This window comes from Strix aluco, chromosome W, assembly GCF_031877795.1.
Source record: "Strix aluco isolate bStrAlu1 chromosome W, bStrAlu1.hap1, whole genome shotgun sequence".
In the NCBI taxonomy this organism is placed as follows: Eukaryota; Metazoa; Chordata; class Aves; order Strigiformes; family Strigidae; genus Strix; species Strix aluco.
In genome coordinates, this window is record NC_133970.1 from 13,618,278 (window position 1) to 13,630,388 (window position 12,111).

General features: G+C 43.1%; 1 protein-coding gene across 1 annotated transcript in view; it reads right to left on the reverse strand.

Annotated features, from left to right (window-relative positions):
* Positions 1-12,111, reverse strand: part of LOC141917655 (adenomatous polyposis coli protein-like) — a 124,521-nt gene that overhangs the window by 45,404 nt on the left and 67,006 nt on the right. Inside the window, exon 8 of the mRNA XM_074811017.1 lies at positions 3,721-3,825. Within this exon, the coding sequence (XP_074667118.1) occupies positions 3,721-3,825 (105 nt within the window). The remainder of the gene's footprint in view (positions 1-3,720; positions 3,826-12,111) is intronic.

Sequence of the window (12,111 nt, forward strand, 5' to 3'; positions counted from 1 at the left end):
AACTTCACTATGAGCTAGAGTTGAAGGCAGCCAAGTGGTACGCCACGAATGATATTGCCAATGCATTTCTCTCCATCCCTCTGGCAGCAGAATGCAGGCCACAGTTTGCTTTTACCTGGAGGGGTGTCCAATACACCTGGAATCGACTGCCCCAGGGGTGGAAACACAGCCCCACCATTTGCCATGGACTGATCCAGACTGCACTGGAACAGGGGGAAGCCCCAGAACACTTACAGTACATTGATGACATCATTGTATGGGGTTAATACAGCAGCACATGTTTTTGAGAAAGGGGACAAAATAATCCAAATCCTTCTGAGAGCCGGGTTTGCCATAAAGCGGGGTAAGGTCAAGGGACCTGCACAAGAGATTCAGTTATTAGGAGTAAAGTGGTAAGATTGACGTCGTCAGATTCCAATGGAGGTGATTAATAAAACAACAGCTATGTCCCCACCGACTAACGAAAAGGAAACACAAGCTTTCTTGGGTGTTGTGGGTTTCTGGAGACTGCACATTCCAAATTACAGTCAGATTGTAAGCCCCCTCTATCAAGTGACCCGTAAAAAGAATGATTTTATATGGGGCCCGGAGCAGTAACAAGCTTTTGAACAAATTAAACAGGAAATAGTTCATGCAGTAGCTCTTGGGCCAGTTCGTACAGGACAAGATGTTAAAAATGTGCTCTACACTGCAGCCAGGGAGAATGGCCCTACCTGGAGTCTCTGGCAGAGAGCACCAGGGGAGACTCGGGGTCGACCCCTGGGGTTTTGGAGTCAGGGATACAGAGGATCCAAGAACCACTATACTCCAAACGAAAAGGAGATACTGGCAGCATATGAAGGGGTTCGAGCTGCTTCAGAGGTGATCAGGACTGAAGCACAGCTCCTCCTGGCACCCCGATTGCCGGTGCTGGGCTGGATGTTCAAAGGGAGTGTCCCCTCTACACACCATGCAACTGATGCCACGTGGAGTAAATGGATTGCATTAATCACACAACGGGCTCCAATAGGGAGCCCCATCCATCCAGGAATTCTGAAAGTTATTACAAATTGGCCAAAAGGCAAAGAATTTGGAATGGCACCAGAGGAAGAGGTAACACGTGCTCAGGAGGCCCCACCATATAATAAACTACCAGAAAATGAGAAGCCATATGCCCTGTTTACCGACGGGTCCTGTCGCATTGTGGGGAAATATCAAAGGTGGAAAGCAGCTGTATGGAGCCCCACATGACGGGTTGCTGAAGCTGCTGAAGGAGAAGGTGAATCGAGTCAGTTTGCAGAGGTGAAAGCCATCCAGCTGGCCTTAGATTCTGCTGAGCGAGAAAAGTGGCCAGTGCTCTACCTCTCTACTGACTCATGGATGGTGGCAAATGCCCTGTGGGGGTGGTTACAGCAGTGGAAATGGAGCAACTGGCAGCACAGAGGCAAACCCATCTGGGCTGCTGAATTATGGCAAGATATTGCTGCTCGGGTAGAGAATCTGGTTGTGAAAGTACGCCATGTAGACGCTCATGTACCCAAGAGCTGGGCCACTGAAGAACATCAGAACAACCAACAGGCAGATCAGGCTGCCAAGATTAAGGTGGCTCAAGTGGATCTGGACTGGCAACATAAGGGTGAACAATTTATGGCTCGCTGGGCCCATGACTCCTCAGGCCATCAGGGAAGGGATGTAACATATAGATGGGCTCGTGATCGAGGGGTGGACTTAACCATGGATGCTATTGCACAGGTAATCCATGAATGTGAAACATGTGCTACGATCAAGCAAGCCAAGTGGTTAAAGCCCATTTGGTATGGAGGACGATGGTTACAAATAAATATGGGGAGGCCTGGCAGAATGATTATATCACGCTCCCACAAACTCGGCATGGCAAACACTATGTGCTTACAATGGTGGAAGCGGCCACAGGTTGGTTGGAAACTCATGCTGTGCCCCATGCCACTGCCTGGAACAACATTTTAGGCCTTGAGAAGAAAGTCTTATGGCGACATGGCACGCCAGAAAGGATTGAGTCAGATAATGGGACACATTTCCGAAACAACCTCATAGATGCCTGGGCCAAAGAACATGGCATTGAGTGGATATATCACATTCCCTACCATGCACCACCCTCTGGGAAAATTGAGCAATACAATGGGTTGCTGAAAACTACAGAGAGCAATGGGTGGTGGAACTTTCAAACACTGGGACGTGCATTTTGCAAAAGCCACCTGGTTAGTCAATACCAGAGGATCTGCCAAGCAAGCTGGCCCTGCTCAATCAAACCTCCTGCATACCATGGATGGGGATAAAGTCCCCGTAGTGCTCATGAAAAATATGCTGGGGAAGACCGTCTGGGTTACTCCTGCATCAGGTAAATGTAAACCCATGCATGGGATTACTTTTGCCCAAGGACCTGGGTGCACCTGGTGGGTAATGGAGGAGGACGGAGAAGTCCGATGCGTGCCTCAAGGGGATTTAATTTTGGGTGAAAATAGCCAATGAATCGAACTGTCAAATAACCCTACTATTATAATTGGTGCCTCACAACATCCTCCTGCCACATCCAAAGCCTTCTGCTCCACTGACTGAGCTAGCTCCACCTCATTCCTCCAGCCTTAAAGGCTACCATGATAGATGGAATCTGAAATTATGGGCTAAATGAACTCAGCAGACATTTTGGAAGGATGGCCCATAGACTGAGGGAATGATATCTGTGAAATCTGAAAAAAAAAGGGAGTGGTGATTCCTTAGAATGTATTTGGAACCTGAGCATGACGTCAGTGGTATGGAATAAGGGGTGGAGACTGTCCTGGTTTTGGCCAGGATAGAGTTAACTTTCCGTGGGCTGAGAGGGAGCACAGCTGAAGGGCTGGGTCCTGATCGATCATTGGAGCATTCCATATCATGTGATGTCAAAGCTCAGCATATAGGCAGGCGCGTTCTCTCTCACAGGCGTTGTTTGTTTTGTTTTGGGTTTCCCAATCGACTGGGCGGGCTTCTCTGGTGGGTTGAGATCGCTGCTGGGGACGGGCTCTGTACCGGTCACCGTTTGGTGAGCCACTACGGCATTTTACCCATTTTGGACTACTATCATTACTGTTGTTCTTTTGCTAAGTAAATTTTCGTTATTTAACCTACAAATTTCTTTTTTTTTCTGTCCCTCCCCTATTTCACTGGGGGGGTGAGGTGGGGAACTAAGCAACTGGCCACATGGCAATTTGCTACCAGCTGAGTTCAAACCACAACAAGCACACTTCCAGGAGATTATCTCTTCGATATTACTGTTTCAAAGCTTTATGTAAAATAGCATTAACATAATATTAATAATAAACCTGACATTTGATTATTTTCATTTGTAAAATCACTGATATTTCAGTGATTTCCCATTATAATTGAGCAATTTCCCATAATTACACCGTACTTCTAATATTACAGTTCACCTAGAATAAAATATATTTTCTATAGTCATTCTTTTTATTCGTTTCTTAGTATTAGGCTCGTTAATCATTTCAATAAAACATCTCCTTGAATTATGGAATGTTTACACTTCATCCATGAAAACATTTCTTTCTAATAAATAAAAGAAATTTTCTCACTTCCAGGTGGAATGAAGAAAAGTGTAAATCTTTTAAAAATGAACAGGCATATAAACACAATAAGGTATATACTAAAATTTAAGCATTGTACATTTCAAGTATTTAATTATACTATCAACACAGAAAATAACCAATTTACCTGACCAGTACCAATAGTTGCTATGCTGATTTCTGCTGTTCCTTGACCTTCATTATGCCTCTCTGTATCATAAGAACCTGCATCATGCTTGATTTGAGGTGCCCTCTGTTAATATAAGAATGTATGAAATTATATACAGAAATGAAGTACACTTTAACATTCAGAGCTCTCTATAAATGCATCAGTGCTGTATCTTTACAAAGCCATTGAGTAGTGCTTTGTATTTCATAACTCTTAGCCTCAATAATTAACAGTTGAGACAGTGTCTTTGAAAAATTGCAAGATGAAAGCAAAGCATATCCTCTCAGGATTATAGTCCTGCAAGACAAAGGATTTGCTGTTAGACACAGAAACAGCATTCTCTACCAGCTGTGCTCACATCACTATCAGAAACATAACAGAATTGGAGCAAAAAACTGTCTTCTCTGCAATGCCATGTGATCTGTGCATTTACTTAGAGACAAGGCTAGCACAGCTAAATTAAGATTCCCATTCAAACACAAACACTTTCTGGGTGAACAGAAGGGTACACGTATAGTATGAATCTTCCTACATTTTAATGACAAACAATGCAGGAGTAACCACTGTGATGCAAATCAAATTTAAATGATCTGCTACTCATCAACCTAATCATATTTTATCAAAATGAATGCAAATGATACAGCAAACTAGTACAGGCACATGTCCTAGTTTCTTAAGGTGATCCAATTTTTGATTTGACTACATGAAAATGAAACTGTTGTCACATCCACTCAGAGAGATCATGAGATCAACACCAAAAATAGGGCTTTATATATTTCCTTAATAAAGCAAATAGAGTAACTGAGCAGAATACTGTCTAAAGTGTCCAACATCATCCACTAATTTGTTTAAAATGTTCTGGTTTTTCAGAATGACATAAACTGTTCTGTCCTTGGAACTGGCTTGAAGTCAGACAATACTCTCTTCTATCCCTCTCATTTCATTTGCATAACTTGTGGCAGGTGCACCAACCCGATGAAAATGAGGCTTCCTGGCTGCTGAAATGTAGCGGCTACTGATTACCTTTTTCTGTGCCCTTGTTCTCAGGCCTGTACGGTACTTGGGGCCCTCGGCCAATGGGAGACGATACTGACCACAGATCAGATTTGGCTGGGGTATAAATGGAGTCCCCTGGGGGAGCCATTTTGAGCTTGTCCCCCCTGGAGCAGTGTGCTGTGGTCGAGGACTCTCCCCTTGGGTTGGGATGCCACCCAAGGAAACTCCTTGAGGTTCCTATGGGTTGGGACGCTGCCCTAAGAAGTTCCTCAAGATTGAGAGCCCTCATTTTTTTAGGTGAGTGACAGAGGATTTTGGGTTGTTGTTAAACCCTAGGATGTTTGTGGTGATAGTTTTGTTCTCACAGACATTTGAATCCGATGTTGTATGTTTGCAGAGTGCTAGTTAATTGTGTTGAAAATAAATTTTTATGTTTGGTTGTTATTTGCTTATTTGAGAGCTTCCGCAACATAACTATACTTGGTTTATCAAATTCCATTTTCTATGGGCACAATTCTAGGGGCAGTCCTGTTTGATATTTTTAGCAGTGATCTAGATTCAGGAGTTTAATGCACCATTAGCAAGTTTGCTGATGATACCAAACTGGGAGGTGCTGTTGACTCTCTCAAGGGACAATAGGCCTTGCAGAGGGATCTGGATAGATTGGAGCATTGGGCAATCATTGGTGGCATGAAATTTAACAAGAACAAATTCCACATTCTGCACCTGGGACAGAGTAACGTTGGACACAAGTATAAGTTGGGAGAGGAGTGGCTGGAGAGTGGCCCTGCAGAAAGGGGTCTGCGGCTGCTGGTGGGCAGCAGCTCAACAGGAGCCAGCAGTGTGCTCTCACAGCCAAGAGGGCAAACCACATCCTGGGGTGCATCAAACACAGCATGTCCAACTGGTCAGGAGAGGTGATTATCCTGATGTATTCAGCATTGGTGTGGCCTCACCTTGAGTATTGTGTGCAGTGCTGGGCCCCACAATTTAAGAAGGATGTTAAGGTCCTTGAATGCATCCAGAGGAGGGCAACAAAGCTGGTGAAAGGGCGGGAAGGAATGTCCTATGAGGAGCGGCTAAGGACTCTGGGTTTGTCTAGTTTGGAGAAAAGGAGGCTGAGGGGCGACCTCATTGCTCTCTACAGCTTCCTGAGGAGGGGACATGGAGAGGGAGGTTGCTGATCTCTTCTCCCTGGTATCCAGTGATAGGATGTATGGGAATGGTTCAAAGCTGCACCAGGGGAGGTTCAGACTGGACATTAGGAAGCATTTCTTTACTGAGAGGGTGGTCAAACACTGGAACAGGCTTCCTAGAGAGGCGGTTGATCCCCCAAGCCTGTCAGTGTTCAGAGGCATTTGGTCACTGCCTTAATAACATGCTTTAACTTTTGGTCAGCCCTGAAGTGGTCAGGCAGTTGGACTAGATGACCGTTGTAGGTACCTTCCAACTGTACCTATTTTACTCTAGTCTATATATATACACACACATAAGGATGACTATAATATATTTTCTATCTTTTTAAAAAAAATACTGTAAATAAATTAATATTAATCTCTGTCAGACTGTGAGTTAGTGGTTTTAAAGATAGCATAACCACTACAAGTATGCCCCATCTTTGCATTATCTTTTAACACTGAGGGTAGGACCTGTGGATGAAAATATATAGGTTACCAACAACATCAGCTATAGTACCACAGAATGTAAACAACAAGAGACTCTGTAATCTCTACATGTGATACAGCATCTAGAGAATAGCACACAGGTCCAGTGTATTAAACAGCACAACCAATTCTGGGACATGATTTTTGAAGAACTGTGAAGCAGAATGCGTGAACTATGATTCTGTTATCTCAGAATAATATAAATAAATACAAATCAGAGCACTAATAATAAATTGGGCATTTTTGTTCAGAAGTATTTTGAAAGCTTTCATAACACATATTTTGAAAATATCCTCAAATTGTTTTGCAAACTATACTAATTATATCTGTTCAATAACAAACCAGACAATCTACGCAGAGAAAACCTGTACATTAGATTGGTAATTTTTGTGCTTCTCTCTCATCTTACTGAAAAAATGCATCAACTTTAATATTGAATGGTGGAACAAAAAAATGTAAATGAAATGTATTTTCATTCTGAAATAAAGATGGGCACCTCTCTCTAAATGTCACATGACAAGAGTACCACTGATTTTAGAGAAAATTACAAATGTTATGCAAAGAAGCATCTTGTATATTTATCTGAAAATAAAAAATTATACTGTAATAAAATTGCTCACTAAAAGTCCATGGCAGAACATGGACAAGACCCTGACCTTCCTGGACTGTAGTCCTAGGCTTTAAAGACAGAAGAGTATCCTCTTTTTTTCTTATCATCGTCCCATTTGCCTTCTTCATTGCATTCTTCAGGCATTGAATATGCCCTGAATTTAGTCAAGTCCTACATACTGTGTAGTAAAGACTAAGTGTATTTAACAAGTGTATCATATTTACACTAAAGGAGGCTATGTTGTTTTACACTGCTAACTTTTCAGTACCAAGCAATTTTATTATTTTTAACATAGTTTTGCTTTATTTAAAAATAAGTATGTCTTACACCATCTGGGAAAACAGAAATACCATCATAGGTAACCTTATCAATCCGCACTGGTCACTGGCTAGGTCAGTAACAAATATCTTTAAAATCCGAAGCACTAATCACCATGATTTGCCTTAAAAGAATGTCTGCTAATAGGAAGAGGCTATTATCCAAGATACAGAGAAAACAGCTCAGTAAAAAGGATGTTAAAACTTTTTGTAAACCATTGACAAATGACTGCTAGGATCCTAGCTTCTTTATAGAGGTTTATAGCTAATAGAGGACCTCGTTACTTTAGAAACAAGCTTTAATAGATGCATTCTACTGTATCCGCTCAATTAAGGTTACTTGAGAAAGGGAGGAAAGATATGTAATTTTGCTTAAAATTACTTATGAAGTGCACAGAGTTTAATTTTATAACAAAACTAGAGATTAAATCTTTGCCTATTTCTGACATCTACCAGATTGCACCTTCCTTGTGGTTGTTATATACCTCTGAAATAATTTCTATCCATACAACAGCGTTTTGTTACGGCTTTTGAATGGTCATCATCAGGTCCCTGTGAGAGATGACTTGTAACTCCCCAAAACAGAGCCTGGGAGAAACAGGCCTGCAAGAAAAAACAGCCTGAGGGATATAAGGGATGGGGGGGAGCAGAGGCCCTCTGAGCCAAGGAATGTCTCAAACACTCGCAAGTCACAGGGTGGATAGTGTGGAGTTTGGAGCTGATAAGGCTGCCTGGATAGCACAGGATGGGCTGGAGGAGGGAGCCCTGTGAAGACAGGATGGTTCTGCTCTGGTGCATCTTGTAAAGTTTCAAGGGCCATCTGTCCGGTGAATGTCCTTTGCTTCATTAGCCACGAAATGCATATTAAAGTTAACACCCCTCAATATGCTAACGAGGGCTAACGTGATCACGCTAATTACATCATCCCATGAAACATCTTACCCCTCCCCGTACATGGGATACGTAGGGATGTGGGTCGACCTAGGGGACGGACCCAAGGAAAGTGGGTATAAATTGAGGGGGGAGCGAGGGGTGAAATATAGAAAGGAAAAAGAAGATGTGAAGAAGTGAAGAAGACGGATGCATCCCTGACTAACTCAGATGGGACCAACGCAGGAACCCGGACCAGTGATCTCTATTTCTCTATTCTCTCTCTCTATCTCTCTTCTTTCCTTTTTCCCCTTTTCCCTCACTACTGTTAAGTAACGCAAGACATACTATATCGCTTGCCATAACTCATTATATACTTAGCCAATTATCATGTATCCAATTAGTACATTGTGGGAAGTTAATAAATGTCTGGACTTTGAGACTTGTCTCACCATTGTCCATTCCGTTGGGATTTACAAATCTAAATCACTTTTGTCTCCCTCGTCTGAGTGGGATGTGACAGTCCCTGTATCCTGTCCTGGCCAGTCCCCAGCCTGTCCTGTCCGTGTCCCATTCCCCCCGTCCCTGTGAGCCTTCCAGCACCTCCCAGCACGCTGGTGTTAAACCCTTCAATCCCTCCTTCCTCTCTGAAGTGCTGCTGGAGAACTGGTGGGCAGGTGTCTGCCACTGGACAGAGATCCACCTCCTAGCTCTGTTTCCCGGCCAGACCCTTTTGCTTACCCCATGTCCTATCCCCAGTTGGAAGATATTGTGAATGACTGGGCACCCATTCACCTTTGCTGTGGACACCAGGGCCCAAATCTCAATGTTGACAGCCTTCAGGCTGTCCTAGAAATGATTTTCTATTTTAGGAAGTGATAATGTCCATGATGAGCCTTGAGCCGCCAACTCAGCCTGACTACTGTACCACCCTGGATGGATGGACTTATCTGTGTAATGGTTTTAGCCTGGGATAGAGTTAACTTTCTTCATGGCAGCTCCTACAGCACTATGTTTTGGGATTGTGATAAAAACAGTGTTGATAACATAGGGATGTTTTGGTTATTACTGAGCAGTGCTTACACAGTGTCAAGGCCTTTTCTGCTTCTCACACTGCCCTGACAGTGACTAGGCTGGGGAGGGAGGGCACAAAAAGCTGGGGAAGCTGAGGGAAGAAGGGGGAGGGAACATTTGGAGTTATCACATCTGTCTTCCCAAGTAACCATTATGTGTGATGAAGCTCTGCTTTTCTGGAAATGACTAAACACCTGCCTGCTGATGGGAAGGAGTGAATGAAGTCCTTATTTTGCTTTGCTTGTGTGCACAGCTTTTGCTTTCCCTATTATTAAACTGCCTTTATCTTAACCACAACAATCTGGAAAAAATCCTCCTGCTATACTGCTGCTTACTGTAGTCGTTTTACTTGTACTACTGTTGGTTATTCTGTGCAAGCCCAAATTTTGAATATGTTGTAGATATTGTTCTTAGGGACAGTCCACCAGGGCCTTGCTGGTTAGGATTCTAACTTTTTTATTCACACATCTCGAGCACTGGTGAATGTTAGAAAGGGAACTGATTGTTGGATTTGTACACAACATCCTGCATCTGGGCACTAAGGGGTTCCTGTGGTGGGAGTGCCGGTATTGGTGGAATTGTGGGGCCATGCACCAAAAACTTTTGTCAGATATTACTCCATTCAGGCTAATCTCTCAACCACCAACCACCCATTGCCACCTTGGTAAAGAATGGATCAGAATTCTATGTCCTCCAGAACTTTACAGGCTATGACCCATCCCGTCATCAACTACAAACCATGCATCAGGGTCCATCCTACACCATGCAAACCTACCATGCCAATATTAACAATTGCCTGAAAGACATCACTCACTTTCATGACCTTAGCACAATGGGTGCCCCCAGCCTATACTGGCTGTGTGGCAACAGTGCCATGAGAACCTTCCCATAGAGGTGAGAGGGGACCTGCACACACAGATGCATAGTGCCTGGGATGCACGTTGAAGACTCTTCATGATCCATGTCCGCAATTACCCTAACATCCTGCGACATTGGTGTGGTATTAACCCTTTGGTAAAATGAGGATCTGGATTTCACCAGTTTGCATGGATTCTCCTTCCTTGGCTAGGGATCTCTGAGCTGGGGAAAGTGACCATCAATCTCTCTGCTACCCTGGGAAATATAGAAAATGTAACAACCGATGCCATCCAAGCACTGCAGCAAGAAGTCGCTCAAGTATCACAGAGTACTGTTCAGAACTGTCTAGCCTTAGACTACTTGCTGGACACACAAGGTGGCGTTTGCACGTTAGTAAATACTACCTGCTGTGTCTATGCCAAGCAAGATCAACATATTGAGACCGACCTTCAGAAAATCCAGGAACAACTAAAGCCCTTGCATCAGGTGACAAGTGAAAATACCAATTGAGGAATTGGCGAACTGTGGTCAGGGCTTACCTCTTGGTTCCCAGATCTCAGGGTTGTTGTCAAAAGATTTTGTCTGCATCTTGTGTAATTATCTTGTTTACTGTCATTGGTTATGTTCTGTTTCGTATCAGTGGATGGGGTTGTAGACTGTGTTGTAAAGCATTTTCCCAGTCATGGTCAAGCCACTCCCCGACCCAGGTTGGGGACCACTAGATTCCACAGGTCAAGCCACTCCCCTGAATTGTAATCTCTTTCACAGCCTGTCTTGTAGCAAGTGGGAAGATGCTATAGCAATCACCTCCCAGAGATGCCCATCTCAACTGATACTTGATAGAGGTGATTCTACAGTACCCATCTTGTGATGTACCAGCTTTCAACCTCTGACTATGTAACATACCCTGCAGGTGTCAGAACACCAACCTCACCTAGCTTATTATATAGCTAACGACCCGCAAAATAACACCCTAGCCTATAACTCCATGTCAAGTGATGATTTGAGAGAATCAAGGGGTGGAAGTGACACTTTGCCCTTGACCAGTATTGGCAGCATAGACAGACTGTCAACGTCCTGCTCCCTGACTGACATCTTCAGGATAGGCAGGATGCCACCCACATTAGTCATGTAAGGTATAATTCTCTCAAATCACACTGCCATTGGTGGAGCCAAGAGGCTGTGCAACTCTTACCCACAGTCAAAAGGCATTTCCACGACTAGCTGTTGCTGCCAGATGACCCAGACACCAAGTGTCCCTGGCAGTCCACCAGAGCCAGGGCATCAGTTATGATCCTGTGTTTGCTGTCAGTGATTGGGTGAGTCACCATATGGGTGCATTGTTGCTCATCTTTCCTACTGCTTCAATAAAGTTTTGTTTTATAAGGTCTTGTCAGACTCTATTACTGTTCAGACCACAAAGCCCAATGCTATTGTCATTTAATTCAGTTGCTTAATGCAACTGTGCAAGTCTGCTAGTCTGATTTTAGGAGACTTATACAAACCAAACTAGGAAACATTTTACTATGAAAGCAAAATTCTCTTCCTCCAAAAAATCAAATCGTGTTTTACCACAAGTAAGTGTGCTGACAGAATTAAATGAAAAGTTTAGGAAAATAAACTGGTAATTTAATTCTCAAAAATGTTTAGTGATTTTTAAAAGCAGCAATCAAGGGCATAAATTAAACAAAATTGCAGCTGGACTGGCTAACATGTCAAAAGACTAGACAACTTTAATTATACACACTACTGTCAGCTTCACTTATAATACCAGATTTTCCCTCCAAAAAATGGAATTGTGAAATAATTTATTTTCTACAGTGGAAAAATCTCTATCCCTTAATAATTCAAAAACTGCCCTGAACTTTCAGAGTAGTTATTTTGGGCAAAGACAAACAATAAAATATTCAGGTCCAACATACAATTTATAGTTCATTTACAAGTATGAGAAAGAGCTGAGCTTGTAAATTAATTTCCACTG